Source organism: Alligator mississippiensis, chromosome 1 (assembly GCF_030867095.1).
Source record: "Alligator mississippiensis isolate rAllMis1 chromosome 1, rAllMis1, whole genome shotgun sequence".
In the NCBI taxonomy this organism is placed as follows: Eukaryota; Metazoa; Chordata; order Crocodylia; family Alligatoridae; genus Alligator; species Alligator mississippiensis.
This window is the reverse complement of record NC_081824.1, coordinates 191,712,038-191,729,468: the sequence shown is the minus strand read 5'-3', so window position 1 is coordinate 191,729,468 and position 17,431 is coordinate 191,712,038. Positions and strand designations below refer to the sequence as shown.

The window sequence follows — 17,431 nt, the reverse complement described above, 5'->3', positions numbered from 1 at the left end:
TTTTGTCCCATCTCCCACAGCATGGACCATAGCCAGCGTGTGGTCTGCTAGGTAATGCTGAGAGGTGTCTGTGTAAGGCAGAGGAGGGGGGAATCCCTGCTTGAGCAGGGAGTGGTGGAAGGGGGAGGGAGCAGGAGGAAGCCAGACAGATGCTTCTGTACCTGCAGTTTCTGCCGAAGCTCCAGTCAGGGAGTTGGCAGGGAGGGGGGCAGCCCTGCTGGGATGGAGCAGAGCCTGGTCCAGGGTTGCAAAGCATCTGGGATGCTGGGGGACTCTAGTTTAACTTAAACCAGTAAGGGGTCTGGGACAGACATTGCATAAACTGGTGTGACCCAAATCAGTTAAGTCTGATATTACAAGTTTGTCTCAAACCGGTTTCAGCCATTTTGATACTGGTTTATGTGCACTGAACATCTGCTTTGTTACACGTTGAAACCAGTTTCTGATCACTTAAACCTGTTTATGGATAATGTCTGTCCTAAACTTAGCTGGTCAAGTTCTGCTGTGTAGCATAGCCTCATCACCTAATTAGGAGTGGTTAATGTTCAGCAGCTATGAAGAGTTTGGTGCTCCTAATATGGCAAAATGACAGCCAAACCCAGATTACAAAACTCAGTTAAAGGAGACATGTACTTAAAACCCCCCACAGGCAGCTAAGCATGAATCTTCCTCCTCTTTTACCAAGCATGAATCTTTCTCAGACTCTCCTGTTAGCTGGGATTCTTATTCCAGTAACAGATATCTGTTTCTGCTCTTTTCTGGTTTTGAGTTGTACCTTAAACATGTCATGGGTCCAGAAGTGTTTGGTTTCAAAGGAAAATTTTCCATTTGTGACTTTTTCGGGTGATGAGGATTACTTATCTATGTATTTATTTGTGTATGTATTAGGTTGTACTGTGTTTGAAAGCTGCTTAGAGGTTTGGGATGGATTAGTTTGCAGAGGGCAAAACAAGAATGTCAAATGTACATGACTACAAATTCATAAAAGTATTGTATGCATAAAAAAAATCCATTGCCCCACAATCCTGTAGAGCAGAATGGTCAAACTCTCACTCAGGGCCCTGAGCCACATCTGGATTGTGGGGTTCTTCCTTGGCTGGATTCAGCCTGGTTCATGGGAATGACTGCTGTGGCAGTGTCAGCAGTGGGTCTGAGGTAGTGTGGGGTCCAACAGCAGGGACAGCTGACGGTAACAGGAGCCTGGCAGTAGCAATGAGTCTGGAGATGGCAGTGGCCAGCTCAGCTTGTTGCCAGTGGCCATAGCCAGCGGGGCCAAAGGGCCTCAAACTCTGGTGTAGGTCATGCCTTCCCCCATCCCTCTCCCCCCAATTTCTGGTAGCCCAGTGGGCTGGATCCACTCTGCAGGCTGTTTGATGTCATTGCTGTAGGGGATACCTAGGCTGAGCCTGAAACTTAGAGCAGGGGTCTGATTTTTATATTTCAGTTAAGATGCAAATATCTATAGATACGTTAGATCATTATATTGAATTTAGACATTTTTCCACCTAATTTTTCTTTTGGTTATATATCCTTCTTTTCATCCACACTTCAGAAGTAAACAACTATGCTAAAAATAAATGGAAATATACAATAAAAATTCTGTCTTTATTTTTTTTACGGGTTTGAATTCTTCCTGCTGAATTCAAGAGATTGTTTTCTTTTACTTTCCAATGGGAACTGGGTCAGGGTTGTAAAGGAATGCAATCACTTTAAAATCTGCACTTTTTTGTGAAAATGTTTTATCGTTAGTAAGTCAAATTCAGTAGGTTTTTAATGATGTGTAGTTGATAAACTTATTTGAATGAAATTAAGTCTTAGACATTTAACTGAATATTTAAAAACATTTTAGCAAGCTTTCAGAATCTTGATATAGCAAATTTTTTCTTAATAAAAGTTATGAAGGCTTTTTTTTTTTTTGTCTCAGCTATGCTATACTTTAAACTGAAATGTCTTTAAGTAGTGTTTTTCCTTAAACACCTTATAAAGCATTTATTTTTGTTTATGACTGTGTCCATAGGAAAACAGCAGGGGTAATACTAGGACTCTAGATCAAGGGAGTGCATCAGCCATAAGTTTCATAATTTAGAGCTGCAGTTTAACATATTGAGCAATAACCTCACCAGCTTTGTTTACCATCTAGGTCTGATTAAGAAGTTACAGGCTTTCTCTTTGGAGGCATAATTTATTTATGCTTATTTTACTTCAAGATTAGGCTGTTACACTGCACCCCATTAAAATGTACTGTGAGCAACCTAATATGCCTGTGGATAACATGGGCAGCTGTTTAAACTGTGTAAATGGTACAAGCTATTTGCCAGATCGTATTGATTTCACTATTAATGGCATTGTTTAAAATGAATTCAATTGGCTTGCTATTTTATCTAGGGGCACTATGCTTAGTGTCTGCTTCCCTGTTAGCACCTAATTAGGGCTAGTTGCATTGTAATTTAGAATTCCACAGAATCAATCCCCAGTCCATTTAATCCTTAGTCTTTGTGGTAGATTAAACAGATTTTGCTACACCCTACAAAATTAAGGTCTGTCAGGGAAAATGCACTTAACTCCCCTGGCCAGCAGAACTTGCTCCTCAGAGTAAGACTTCTGTCACTCAGGAGCTGGCTGATGGTTTGTTCAAGATTAGCTGATGACTGGCCATGTCAGCCAATTTCTTTGCCAAATAAATACACCATGTGTGACTTCATTTGTACACCATAAAACTATTCAGAGATGGAACATAATAGTTTTCTTAAGTGGATCATCTTACAGTGAGCAATAACACACTCAAAGAAGGTGAACAATTGCAACAAATATTTAGGTCAATCCTGTATCAAGAATGCGTACATTTTCAGTTTATCTAAACAATTTTTGGTTTTCCCTTTTTGTTTTGTTTTTTGTGGTGTGCTGTATCCTATGGCAAGCTGGGAATTGTGTATTAGCTTGAAATACATCACATGTAGCAATGGTTCCCAATGTATTTGCATCAAAGAACTGCGATAAACCTTCAGAATATTTGTGTACCACTACACACTTTTATCATTAATTTTAGGTTAGGACCTCAGTGTTTTCTTTGCCACCTCCCAAGTGAGGAAGCTGATTTTTGGGGAGAAGCTGAGGAAGGAAAATCCAGTAGCTTCCTGGAGCCCAGTCATGTGAGACTGAAGAACCGAGTAGCAGCAGTCCCAACCTGGCAAAGCTAAACAGCAGGCTAGGGATAGAGTAGTGCTGAGTGAGAGCTGGAAGGATGCTGATAAGAGAGAAAATGGTTTTACTTGAGAGAGAGAATGGGAATAAGCATGCATTACCAGGAGAAACTCCAACTATTTTCTACACTAAAATTCCTGATTTTTAGATACGTATATTACCCATTAAGTGACATGTAATTCATTTAGCACTGATAAGTAAGGCTCTGCATGTTTGGACATAATTCAACAAAAATTGAAGAGAATCAGCAGGTCTGTATTGACTGTTCAGAAATCTGACTCAGATGCTATGGAAAAAGACATTTTCTTTCCTTTTGTTTTATTTGCCTTAAAATGGAACCTACATGTCCTTTGATACAATAGGATCATTTTTTAGGTTACATTAATCCATTCTGCAATTGACTGACATTCTATTTAGCAACTTGTTAGAACAGTAATTTTTAATAAATTTAAACAACTATCCTTCAGTCCCTTTCAACAAGAGAATGCCTGCATAAGATTTTCTTTTGTATTGTTTATAAGTGAAAGATACAGAATTATCACAAAGCTTGGATTAAATAAGTATATTGGCCTGTCCGACACTGTCAATTTGGTAGAAGATTGTAGAGAAACCTAGACCAAAATCTATTATATTAACAGCATAGTACTTGTTAAACTTATGTCCCATTCTTCAAAAGGTTGCATATTAAATGCTGAAATTGTACAGCAAAACTTGTAGTGTGTGTACTTTAGATGCAAGTATTTATTCTCTTATTTATCAAATTTTCAGGGTTTATCATATCCTACCCTTGTCAGCAGATTTATTTTTTGATCACTACACATTTAAAACACCTGCATAATTTCTTTTTGCCTTATCTAGGTAGAGGGATTTTTTGACGTAATCAAAACTTTTATTTGAATATTACAGAAAAGTTGTGTTGAAGAAATATGCTTCTTTCTGAAGTGTGTGTGGTTTTTGGTTAATTTGTCCTTCCTTTCTTTTCCTTTTTGTGCCTTTGCGACAAGGTATTTAGCAGAATTTGCAGATTTTGTTGGAATCTGACAGGCCATGCCATGAGTGCCTCTGCTGTGGCTTCGAATTTGTGACTTCTGGGTGCTCGCACCACCGCAGCCCCCGTCGTTTTTGTGTGATGCAAACTGTTATGTTTGTGCTTCAAAATCAAAGCTAATTTTGCAATTTTGATGGTTAATTTTTTTTAAGTTAATTTAAACTGTATTTTTGTTATGGTTTAATGGAATCTTTATTATCTTTTGTGATTTATAAATTACTAACTGAGGCCCTGGGAGGGAATTTTGACACAAGGCTGATTTCCTTCTATGATAAGGTGACAGGCTCTGACGATGGGGTGGGGGAGAACAGTAGATGTAATAAAAGCCTTGCTGAACTGTCTCTCATGACATTCTCATTCACAAGCTGAGGAAATACAGACTAGATGAAAGTACTGCAAGGTGGATACATAACTATCCACCTTGTAGGTGGTTGTATTCCATGAGTAATCATCAATGGCTCAATGTCTAGTTGGCAAGAGGTATCAAGTGGGGATCCCAGAGATCTGCCTTGGGTCTAGTATTGTTTAGTATCATCATTTAATTCTTTGAATGTTGGGATTGAGTATGTGCATCACAAATTTATGTATGACACGAAGTTGGTTGGTACTGCAGATGGAGCATACAGCTAGGATCTAGAATGACCTGGATACACTGAAGAAATGTCCCACAGTCAGTCAGATGAGATTCAACAAAGACAATATTTGGAATGGAAAAATTGCATGCTCAGAAACAGACTGGGGGATGATTAGCTATGCTGCAGTATTGCAAAGAAGGACCTGGGAGTTATAGTAGACCATAAGCTGAATATAAGCCAACAGTGTGCTCTTGTTGAAAAAGCCCAAAGCACATACTGGGTTGTATCAACAGGAGTGTCACTTGCAAATGAAGGGGAGTGATTTTTCTGTTCTAGTCAGTGCTGGTGAGGCCTCATTTGGAGTACTGTGTCCAGTTTTGGGCCATGCATTTCAAGAAGGATGTGGATGGTTTTGAAAGTCTTCAGTGTAGAGCAACAAAAATCTTTAGGGGCCTAGGAGGCAAGACTTATGCGGAAAGGCTGATGGAGCTAGGGCAATTAAGTCTGGAAAAGAAAAGACTGAGGCAGGATTTGAGAACAGTCTTCATCCTCTCTGTAATCATCTTTCAGCTATTTGGAGAAGGGCTTTTCTCTGTGGCTATAGAGGACAGGACTAAGCAGTGGCCTCCAGATGCAATAGGGAATTTAGGTTGCAGATTAGGAGGAACTTTTTGACTATGAAGATGGTCAGGCACTGGAACAGGCTACCTAGAGGTCTGCGAGAGTAGGTTAGATGGGCACATGACTGACATGGCTTAGTCAGGGATGATCCTACCTTAAGCAGGGGACTGGACTAGATGACCTTGTAAACTCCCTTTCAAACTGACTTTCCTGTGATCCTAAAACAGAGTAATCTGCTGCATCCTCTTGCCAGAGCATAATTCCCCTTGCATCCTGGATCATTTTGGCCTGGCACACTGCTGTTGTCCTGAGCTTTTTCTCTCACTGTCCTCAACCTGCCCATCTGTTTGTGGAATGGGATAACAACTCTGAAGTGAAAAGCAGTCATCTGAGGGGTAAAGGAGGGATTAAGGGGGAGGTCTGAACCCACTTTGGACTTCTGCAGAGAATGTGTATGGCCAGACCACCAACTGACTCAAAAGTACTGACATTCAGAAATAGCATAAATCTTACAAAGATGTATAAAGGCATCTACCTTACTATATGATTTTTAAGATTAAGTGTCTTTTTCTTGCTAAGTGTGTTAAGTGGTAGAACAATGCTTTCTAATAACCTACATTAAAAAGACATTCCATTATTAAATCTGGAAGAAATTTGAAACCTTAGTTTACTGTTCAGTATTTTTTAAGTGTTTAATCTGAGAAATACAAAAAAGTCAGATTCACATTTAGATTCCCATTGTTGCAATTTTGGGATTGTGAGCACAGCAAAAGGAAATGTTCATTGGTTGCCATCAGACTGAATAGTAGTATCTTCAATCATTTCTAATGCAAAGAAAAAATATTCTTTTTGGTTTGTGGGTTTATTTCAAACAAACAGTACAAACATTTCTATGTACTAGCTTGCAATATTAGTTTTCATTAAGTGGGATCAACGGAATTTCAAGCAACACAAAACACAGACTTTGTCTCTCTCCCCTTGGATGGTATTTCATTCAGTCTTGGGTTTTTTCAGACAGTGCAGATATGTGGTTGCTTGAGAGAAAGCTACTGCAACCTAATATAGATTAAGATTTGTAGCTTTTTTGCTAAATCTTACTGACCCATGTGCATTGATTTTTATTTATTTATTTATTTTACATTTTATTTTTATTTTCAACTTTCTCTGAACATATGAAGAGAGAGACTGTATTTTGGTAAGGACAGATGAACTAATTATAGCAAGGTATAGCTAAAAGGGGGAGGGGGGTAGAAGGGTCATCTACTGTTCATTTACCATGAACCAACTGTTTCATAGTAAATACTGAATGTGTGCTCCTACCCTGTAGTAAGCTGTAGTTAAACCTGGACAGTCTACTCTTGAATAACGTCAGACACAGATTAATTTCCTTTTTCTTTGGAATAGCAGTAGATGTATGAAACAGTTTCTATCCATCAAGCGCTCTGTGATTTACATCTTTCTGCCTCCTTTAACTTGGTATGATTTGTTCATCTGCCCATATCCTGTGGTGTAAAATTTTGCACATTATCACAATGGTATGAAAGCTTAAGTGACTGCACATGATGGAACAAGTCACTTTCTAGTTAATAGAAAAGAAAGGTACATGTAAATAAATGTTGTTTTTTTTAGGAATATAATTATCCTACTACTTAAATCATGCATGGACCTATAATTAAATTGTTGAGCTATTATGTATTAGTGTAGCTATACACTGTCTTATTCTGGAATTGAAATTAAAAAAACAGTAAGCAGGTATTTGACTTTTAAATATGTAACTTGGGTTACATTCACTTCCAAGACTACTTCTCATGAAATTAATTATAGTTACTTATTAATATTTGTTTCCCTGGCAGTGCAAAGAGGAGAAAATTGGTCCAGAAATACAGGGGGGTTGCTCTGGCTTAAGCTACAGTGTAAAGGTTGCTATTACTGCTTCTTCGCAAAATCAGTTACCATGTTTTCTCACATAATATGCACCTTTTCCACCCCTTAATAATAGCTGGTGAAAATTGGAGTGTGCATTATATGATAGAAATGGCTCCCTATGGGTCCAGAAATTTGGTGGTGGGGGAATGGTGGCAATGTTGATTGCTGCAGCTCTGGGAGCTGTGGCAATTAATGCTGTCATTATTCCTCTGCTGCCAAATTTCTGGATCTATGGGTAGTCACCCAGCTTGTGAGATCTGGCCAGTGTGTGGCATAGATCTACAGCTCTGGCTCGTAGCAATAGTGGCAGGGTTGGGAGCAGACTTGGATTCTTAGCTGCTGCTGTTCAGTTTCTACAAGGAAGCTTTTGTTTTCTTTAAGCTGTGTTTGAAAAATGAAGTGCATATTGTATACTTGGGTGTGCTGTACATCAGAAATTCCAGTACCATTCCTAAGGCCCCCTCTATACACACAGGTAAAGGTATGATGGAATCTAATGCATGATCTACATGATCATGCCTCCTGCTGTAATACCATGTGTGTGGCAAGAAGCATGATTGTGGGATTCCAATTAGATCCCGTTGTGCCTTACTGCCAGTGCAGGAGAAGACTGATCCTGGGCTCTCTCTGCACTAGCAAGCTCTTGCACCTGGGAACCCACTCGGGTGAGGAGCTCCCAGCTGTGGGGGTGCCCTATCCACCCCCAGGGCTGAGATCATGGCAGCTACAATCCCTTGGAGGTTTCATGCATCTTCAAGACAGCCATGTCCCTTGGCTTCCAGGACCAAACTGGGTCCCAGCATCCACAGCTGTGGGACTGGGTCCCCATGCTGCTGGGACTGAGAGTCCCCTTGGCGTGGGCCTCTCAGCTCTGGCTCGGCATGCCCTGTCAGCTGATGGGGCTCTCAGCTGCAGGGGAGACCCTGCTACACATGCAAATTAAAGCTCAATAGCAACCAGCTATAAAGTTAATGCACGTTTTTGAGGTTTAATTTTATAGTTAAACCGATAAGTGCAGTGATAACCGATTAGCTTACTGATTATCCTTTAGCTCTGGGGCGAACACCGTCTGGGAGGGAAGGGTTGGGAAAAGAAGCACTGCAGTGTCCCAGCAGGAATCAGAAGGTAGCAGGGCAGACGGAGGGAGAGAGGAGAAGGGGAGGGTGGGGGAGGGATCAAGGGAGACTAATAGATTCATAGATGTTAGGGTCGGAAGGGACCTCAATAGATCATCGAGTCCGACCCCCTGCATAGGCAGGAAAGAGGGCTGGGTTTAGATGACCCCAGCTAGATGCCTATCTAACCTCCTCTTGAAGATCCGCAGGTTAGGGGAGAGCACCACCTCCCTTGGGAGCCCGTTCCAGACCTTGGCCACTCTAACTGTGAAGAAGTTCTTCCTAATGTCCAGTCTAAATCTGCTCTCTGCTAGCTTGTGGCCATTATTTCTTGTAAACCCCATAACCCCCATTATTTCTTGTAATATTTTCTTGCAATATATTACAAGAAATATTTTCTTGTAATACCCATAGCCTGAACAGCAGTTCCCAAACTCTGGCAGATTGTGCACCACCAATTTAAAATGATACAATTTTAAGTACCTCCAGCAATTTTTTGTCATATAAAGTAATTATAATAAATCTGTTAATACGTACCACAGGTTGGGAACCACTGGCTTAAGATGAAAACAGCAAGCAGCCTAGTGACTCATCAGTTAAGCAATTGGCTGTTCATTTGCATGTGCTCCCTCCCTCCCAGCGCGGGGCTTCACCTGAGCTGTGTTGTCTGGCTGGGCTTGCCTCCTGCCCCACTCCACCCAGTCAGAGGGCCCCAAGAGCCCAGAGGGGCTCCCAACAAAAGCTGTGTCCAAGCTGCTGTGTTATTGGTTAATTGTTTAACCAATATAATTAGAGGAGGTTAAATGAATATTTTTTTTCAAATGTTTCAAAAATAATATTTACATCCCTACTTTATAGCTGGTTGGAGCTTTTTATGGCATGATAGCTACTTTGCACATGTGGCTGGCCTCAAGGTAATTGCGCAGTTAACCAGTTAATTGTGTGATACCTGTAATGTTTAGAGGGGGCCTAAGATGAGAGACAAAGGTGACAATTTGTGAGGGTCTTTTTTCTTCCTATTAAATACCTGTGCTTTGGTTCTAGGGGGACTTTGTTGCTAACTCCCTCTAAATCCCAGCATTAAGGTTTTTGGGATAGACAGGTGGCTGTTTGAAAAGTATGTAAGATGCTTCTTTTTTCTCAGTCCTCAGAATGTTGCCAGCTTAGGGAACTCAAGATCAAGTTTGTGAAAATCTTGGACACTTATGTGGCTGTGCTATGCTCTGCAGTTAGGCTTCTGGGCCAATTTGCTGTTGGATTTTTTTTATATAAGCTGGTATTTTAATTAAGATTTGAAATAAGTGTGTTTCATGTACTACTTGCACTGATGGTAGAGAATCACATGGTAAGTATTTACTATAACATGGTTTTTAAATGTTGGGGGGAAGCTTAAATATATGTAACAAATGGTTACTCCATGAAAAATGCATTGAAAGCAGATACTATATTGTCATCATAACTTTTTAAACTATCTTTTTCAACTTTCAGCTAACAACCTAATCTGAAATGCCACTTTTAACAATAACATGAAAACAACAACAAACAAGGGAGCGGGTTTTTTTAGTACTGTTTTTTAAGTGAGTAGACTCCTTTTAAATGTTCCTGGCAATTTTTGCTTCTGATACTTGTGTGTGGTTTTTAAGTTACCAATATGCACCCTCATTTATTTTTTGCTCAGATGAAAAAAAATTTAAAATGTTGCTGTTCATTCCTAGAGACTTCATATAAAGTTGAAAGAACATTTTAAATTTTGTGATACAGCCAAAGAGACTTAAAAATAATTCTTCCTCTTTTCCCTCCCTCTCATCTAGTTGCTAGAACTTCTGGTGCTTATAGTTAGAGCACAAGAGGACACTACAGAACATGACGAACTTCTTTACTTTAGGTAACATGACCTCAAGTGAAATAAAATGTAAATATCCATTGATATTAATTGTGTAGATCAGGTATTGAACGTCTGAAGGTCACCAGCTTTTCGGTTACTGCTGAAATGTGGACAGAAATGTTTGAGCTAAAAACAAAACATTTATTAAAATAATTTTTATAATACTGTAATAAAACAGTAATAATCTGTTCATTAAGATGACTGGAAGATGATAATGTATATTATTTTTGCAATCAGTCAATATAGTATCTGTAACCTCATAATTGTTTCTTGAGAAATAAATGTACAGCTAAGACTGACTGTAGAAACGTAGTGTCTCAAAGTCTTAAAAAATGAAGTGACACCTTTTAGATCCTAAAACTTTTTTTTTGTGTTGACTATTTAAATTACCTCTGTGGAAAAACTATATCCAGAAGTCTTTGGATTGGTGAAAGTTGCACTTGAAACAAAAACTACTTTGAAAAATACTTAGAAATGACCCTTACACGTTACTTAAGAGATAAATGCTTGGTAATGCTGTTGAGATTGGAGACTTCTGGAAAGCAGTATATGTTCGAGTCACTTTTGGTCTCTTAGAATCACTGCAGTTCCATCTTCTCTATAGCAAGTTTCAGGTATAGAAACTTTGCTGTGGCCAGAGTCTGACTTCCTGCCTATTTTTCCCTAGAATGTGCTTGTGCCAATAGTTCTTATTCACTTCTCTCTCACGTATGGTTGTGTTTATGCTTTTGAGTATTATAGAACATTAGGTCTGGAAGGGACCTTAGGAGGCTGTGTAGTCCAGCCCCCTGGTCAAGGCAGGTTTGCCCCTGACTAAACCAGCCTAGTTGAGTGCTTGTCTAACTTGATCTTAAAAATGTCCAAGAATGGAGAACCTGCAACCTATCTGCGTAGACTGTTCCACCCTTGTAGTCAGGAAGTCCAGTCCCAACTCTTTTTCCCCCCCCCCTCCCCTCCCCATCCAACTTACATATCCTAATATCCATGGACCGTAGCTCCTTGTTCTGTCCCCTGTGGCCAGAGAGAATAGTTTATTTTCATCTTCTGTTAAACCACCCTTCAGGTGTTTGAAGACTGTTATCAAATCCCTCTCAGTCTTCTCTTCTGGCTAAACAACTGTAGGTCTTTAAGCCTGTCCTCGTAAGTCATGTTTCCCCATGTCTAGTCATTTTTGTTGCTCTCCTGGACTCTTTCCAATCCATCCACATCTTTCTTGAAGTATGGGGCCTAAAACTAGATGTGGTACTCCTGTTGAGGCCTCACCAATGCCAAATATAGTGGGAGAATCACTTCCCTTGATTTTTCAAGTGACAGTCCTGTTAATACAGCCCAATATGCTATTGGCCTTTTCCTGCAACAGGAGTATGCTCTTGACTTATGTTCAGCTTATTGTCCACTGTGATCTCTAGGTCCTTCTTTTCTGCAGTATGCTAGTTCTTGGTCTGTCTCAGGTTCACTTCTGAGGTCACAGCTCACTTGCTACCAAGACATCTGGTTTTAAGTAATTTTCCTTTTGCCTCTTCATTTTACTAGAGCAGGGATTGGCAAGATCTGGCCTGTGGAACTGGAGGGCAGTGGTGATGGGAAGGCTTTGTGAGCTTCCACACTGGAGTTGCATAGTGAGGAGCTTATCCACACCACAGCCTGGAGGCCCAGAGAAGCCGCAGCCAGGTCAGAACATTGGCCTGCCATGGAGCTGAGCCAAGTTGTTATGGTCTGTGGCGCCAAATGGTCGCTTGCTGCTGGACTAGAGTATGGATGCACGTTGTCTCATTTGTTTAAGTGCTTGGTGTACTGGTACGTTTCACTAAAGCTTATAAAGCACGTCTTCCATCATTCTTAAATGAAAGTTTTGTGAGGTACCACTCAGTGTCTTCACTCCAGTCGCTTGTATCTTTTTCCATCCAATAAGGGAAAATTTTGTTAATTTCTTTGCAATCTGACAGATAAATTACAATAGACTGAACTTTAGAAATAATCAGTTTTGGCTACGTGATCAAGTCCGACTTCAAGCCACATCCTTAGTGCCTTGCTACTTTACTTTTCAGAGATTTCTGTCTTGAGATCCTTCTTGGAGAGAGAGATTTTTTTTTTAAGGATGATTTTTTTTTAACATAGTGCTGAGGAAGCAAAGAGAAAAAGGCACTTCCTTATTCTAGAGCAGTGGTCGATCCCGGAGACTCAAAGCATCGATCTGAGTCTGCGGGGGGCTGAGCCCCACCCCCACAATCCAGCAGGTAGGGAGGGAAAGGGCAAGGGCCAAATCAGGCCCCCCACAGTGAGGGAGGGAGTGAGGCAGAAGCAAAGGGTCAGGTAATTGTGCCCAGTCCTCCTACCCCCCCTAGGGCCCCGGGGGAGCACACCCTGTGGGGGGCATGGGGTGTGTGCCCCCAGATCTGCATGCGGGGCAGGGTGGGCTGCCACTGGGCTGGGGCTGTGCTGGGCTCTTCCTGGCAGAGGCTGGACCACATTGTGTTTGGGGTGGGCGGTGGTGTTGGGAGAGGTGGGGGGGAGGGCAGGTGGCTGCAGCCCCCTTCCCAGCACTGCCAACTGCCTGAGCATAGCTGGGCCCAGCCCCTCCACCCCACACCTGCAGGAAAGAGCCCAATGCAGCCTGAGCCTGCAGCAGAAGCCTGCACGTTAATATGTATGTGAGGCAGAGGGGCTGAGGCAGTTGGCTTGTCTGGGGCCGGGTGGAGGGGGCTCCTGGTGCTGGGGCCTCCCCACATAGCCCTGGATGGGCTGATTTGTCCTGCCCTGGGCAGGCAGGGAACAAGGCTGAGCCTAGCGGTGGGAGCCCTGCCCCACACGGCCCTGGATGGGCCAATTGGCTCGGCACCACATGTGTCATGCTGCTGGGAGGGCAAGGGACGAGGCAGGGGAGGTGAGGAAGGGGTGCGGTAGATGGGGTGGGGGCAGTGATGGGGGGCAGTAATGTGCCTGTGCCCTGCCTCTGTCCCTCACTTACAAGTCCCTGCCCCTCCCTACCAGTGCTGCTGGTGCCTCTCACTCTGAACCTGCAGCCCTTGTACCCTGGCCCTTCCGGTGCCCACCCCACAGTCTAGATCCACAGTTTTATCCCGCCCCAGCCCTGCAGATGCCCCACACTCCCAACCCACAGCCACCCACATACAGATCGGGCGGGCCTCTGCTGGGGTATATGCCATTGCGGGACCCCCCTCCCCCCCCCCCCCCGGTGTACCTTGGTGACCTGTCTGGGCTCCAACCCTCCCACCACCCAGCTGGCCCAGGGCCCCACTCATCCCTGCCTCTGCCCCATTCCCTCCCTTACTGTGGGGGGCCTCAGTTGGGCCTCCCCCATGAAGTGGCTTGCTGGGCAGGATGGGAGGGGGGTTGGCTGGAGTGGGGGGCAGGGGAGGGGGGCGGTAGATCCTGGGTTGCCCCTTTACTTCAAAAAGTGGTCTTCACCTTAAAAAGGTTGGAGACCACTGTTCTAGAGGAAACAGCCTTTTCCTGGTCATACCTCTGAGGAGACTGAAAAGCTATATCAGAAGGTTAAATTCCATGTGCAGACTTTGGCTTCTACCTCTGTACTTTTCTTTACTCAATTTTTTTAAAAACTCATTTGCAGGAACACATTTTGCTAATGGGAATTTGCTTTCATGAATAGAAGTTGCAAAATATACAGATCAAGTAACTAGTAACTTCAGAGATTTTAAAATGACAAATATGGTCAGAACAGATGTAGTTATGTAATGTATGTCATGTTCCATTCCAGGTATTGGCAGCCTTTTAACAATAGTGGGCTGCTTTTTGTGACCCAATCTGGATGCTGTCATGTTCTGCTTTTTAACCCCCCACCCCCTCACTCCTTTGCTTGGAGATTTCCTTTTGCTCCAGTTCCCCTCTTGGTACACTGCTGGATTTAGCCCCCTCCCTTTTCAGTCTTAACACCTGCCCCCCTCTCCTTGGACCCTCCCCCAGAGATATCACTGATGGGTATCAGTGCAGCCAGCAGCCTAAGAGTTAACACAGCAGCTGCCAGGTAGAGGGACCTTCTGGTGTACCCTTACTGCAGCCACTACCCCTCACCCCTGTCACCAATTGCCACTGATTCTCATTCCCAAATCAGCAACAGCCACTTTGATGGTATGAGAGGCAGCAGCTACAGTGTGAGGCTGTGATAACCCCCTGGATGCTAGCTGATGACTTTTCCTGCAGCATTGGGGGGTGTGTGTGGCTAATGGGGAGACAGAGTCCAATATCTTTTACCAACCAGTTTGGGCCTGTTGGCTGTAGGTAGGAGACACTGCTGCATTTTTTTTCTTGCATATATTGTCTCTGGTCCCAATTCAGTAAAGCAGTAAACTTGTGGATTTCTCAATTCATTTATTGAGACTTAGATGTTTGAAGTTAAGCATGTGCTTAATCTGCTGAATCAAAGCCTTTGTAATGTATAATATAAGCAAGCTGAGTTCCAAATTAAATTAGGAAGCAAATTAAACTCTAAATTGAATTTCACAAAATGTAAATAAATTCCATTAAAATTAAGTTTGATCTAAGTTTTTGTTAAATTTGATTAATGTCAACTTAGTTTTACTTTTTAATAGTTTTTGTAATAAAAATCCATGACAACTAGTTTTTCTTCCTGCCTGTATTCTAGTGTTAGAAATTATATGTGTATGTGCATGTATTTATTCACCCTGACCAGTAGCAGAAATACATTAATCTACCATATTATTCTAGCCTTCATTCATTTGGTTTCTGCCATACTTCCTTGCTCCAGCAAATGGAGCTATACTGCACTTACCATGGAAAACTTCTGCATTTACCATGGAGAACATTAAATCTCTCTTGCTTCATTCTGGTCTCTTGGAAAGCATAATACTGCAGAATTTAAGCTTCAGTGGCTTGGTCAGCTGAAATTCAGAGATCCCTGTTTGAACCATCAAGCTGATACTTTTTTCAACCACCAAGCTGATGCATTTTCTCAAATAGGTTATATTTGTTGTGGGATATGAGGTACCTATTAATTATAACTTTGTATTCAGAGCTTACATTTATTTTGGAACAGTTTATGAATGCATAACTTTATTTAAGTACTTGTCTTTATATACTTCACTCTCGAGTACGTGGCATCACATGCACCAAGACTTGAAGTCTTTTGGCCTGCAGTATTTGTTGTCATATGCATATACCCTGAGTGTCCTCGTGTTCCTATATTGAGGACATTAAGGGACAATGACACTCATTTCTTTTTCACCAGTCAGCTTCTTGGTATCTGCATCTTTTCTGAATCCTTACATACTTGTGTGTTATGATACTGGAATTTGGACATGTCACTTCCTAAATAGCTTAGGTGTCTGTCATCATTCAATGTGTCAATTCAAGTCAGTGATGGGCAAACCAGATGTCTCTTTTTGCCACTTCATTCTTACTAAGCATGTTGCTTGTACTTTTCTAATGGGACTATGAAGGTTGGAGAAACATATTTTATATCTAATGTTGTTTTGTTAGACTGCTCCATGAAACTTGGTTCTGGTCTGAATAGTCAGAAATGCGCTGTAAATTCTGGATCTGTTAGCTCCCATGTTCATCTTCAAAAGTACTAGATTCAGACTGTAGCAGGAGTGTTAATATTTAGTCCCCAGAGGAAGAGGAGCATTGCTTCTTTAATACAGGGGTGTCAAACTCATTTGTGTCCCACAGTCTAGATGAATAGCATGGGGCTGGTCCACAGGCTGGATCAGACCTGTGGAACCTTCCTCCACCTTCTGCATACTGGATTCAGCACCTGCAACACCTATTCTGGGACCCATGAACAGTGGGCGCTGCATGCAGTGTTGTGTGTGGGTCAGACCTAGAGGCAGCACTGGGGGAAGGTGATGGGCTTTACATGCTGTATCTTTGACACCCCTGCTCTAGGAAGCCATGGGGGGCAGATCTCCTATGGAAATCCTTATGAAAAAGAAATTGCCTCTCTGCTTCCAGTCTGAATGAGGTACCGCATGAGTAATGAGTGTGCAGTATCGCTCTGGGATGCTAATCCAGCCAGCACCTTCAGTACCAAGGACAGAGCATTGTACTAACTTTTACAGTGGTAGTTTTGTTGATTTGTCTCTTCTATGATGCTTACTTGGGTGCTGAATGTATGGATACTGAGTTTAATCCCTATCCACTCCCTATGCTCCCTGCTCCTGCACTGAGTGGTTTTTTATATGGTTTTTTTTTAGGACGGACAGACAGACAGTACTGGGACATATTTGGTGCTGAGAAGCTTCATGAATTAGAGGAGCTAGAATCTCTTCTTTTCTTTGGGATGAATATCTCTTCACAGTAATGTTGCTTGCTGCTTTATTAGCACTAGGTATCTCCTAAAGGCCAGATGCCTCTAAAACTAACTTGTACGATGAGTTATTACCGAGGCTAAAACTGAGTGATTCACACTGTGGCGATTCACAGCTGAGCCAGAAGCTGAGTAACAGAGACTGAGCAGGTTTACATTCCCACTGAGAATTTCTGATGGGGGGCCCAACAAAAAATGCTCATGCAGCACCAAGGGCAGGAAGCTTTGGAATGTACGAGGGCTGTATGGGCCAACTGACAATAGTGTCTCCTATTGATAAATTATCTTATCAACTGTAAGATGAGCAGGATTCTGGTCTCATTTTTTTCACACGGATAGAGTTCTTGAATTCCATACACCCTGGTGTCAAGCCTGCATAAATTAACAACTGATTCTGCTGCCACTATGCCCACCTGGTTATTTAAAAACCTTGAAATACGCACTCTTGGAAATACTACAAAACTGAATTATTTGGGAGGAAAGAGTCTTGAAATACTAAATTCTCTCTCTCTCTCTCTCTCTCTTTCTCTCTCTATTAAACTATATATAAAAATTAACATTTTTATATTTCAAGGTTTATACACGCATGTGTATGCATGTGTGCATATATATATATATATATATATATATATATATATATATATATATATATATATATATATATATATTAAAATATACTTCATTTTCTCTTTCTTCAGTGTCTTTATTACAAATATCCATATAAGAGTCTAATATAAAAAAATCATGAAACAC

At 41.7% G+C, this 17,431-nt stretch overlaps 1 protein-coding gene across 5 annotated transcripts in view; it reads left to right on the top strand.

Moving 5' to 3' along the window:
• Window positions 1-17,431, top strand: part of SYT14 (synaptotagmin 14) — a 210,520-nt gene that overhangs the window by 60,455 nt on the left and 132,634 nt on the right. Inside the window, exon 2 of one of the 5 annotated variants that reach the window (XM_014598007.3) lies at window positions 10,298-10,371. The exons of the other annotated variants lie outside the window; for them this stretch is intronic. Within the exon in view, the coding sequence (XP_014453493.3) occupies window positions 10,350-10,371 (22 nt within the window). The 5' untranslated portion in view covers window positions 10,298-10,349. The remainder of the gene's footprint in view (window positions 1-10,297; window positions 10,372-17,431) is intronic. 5 annotated transcript variants of the gene reach the window in all.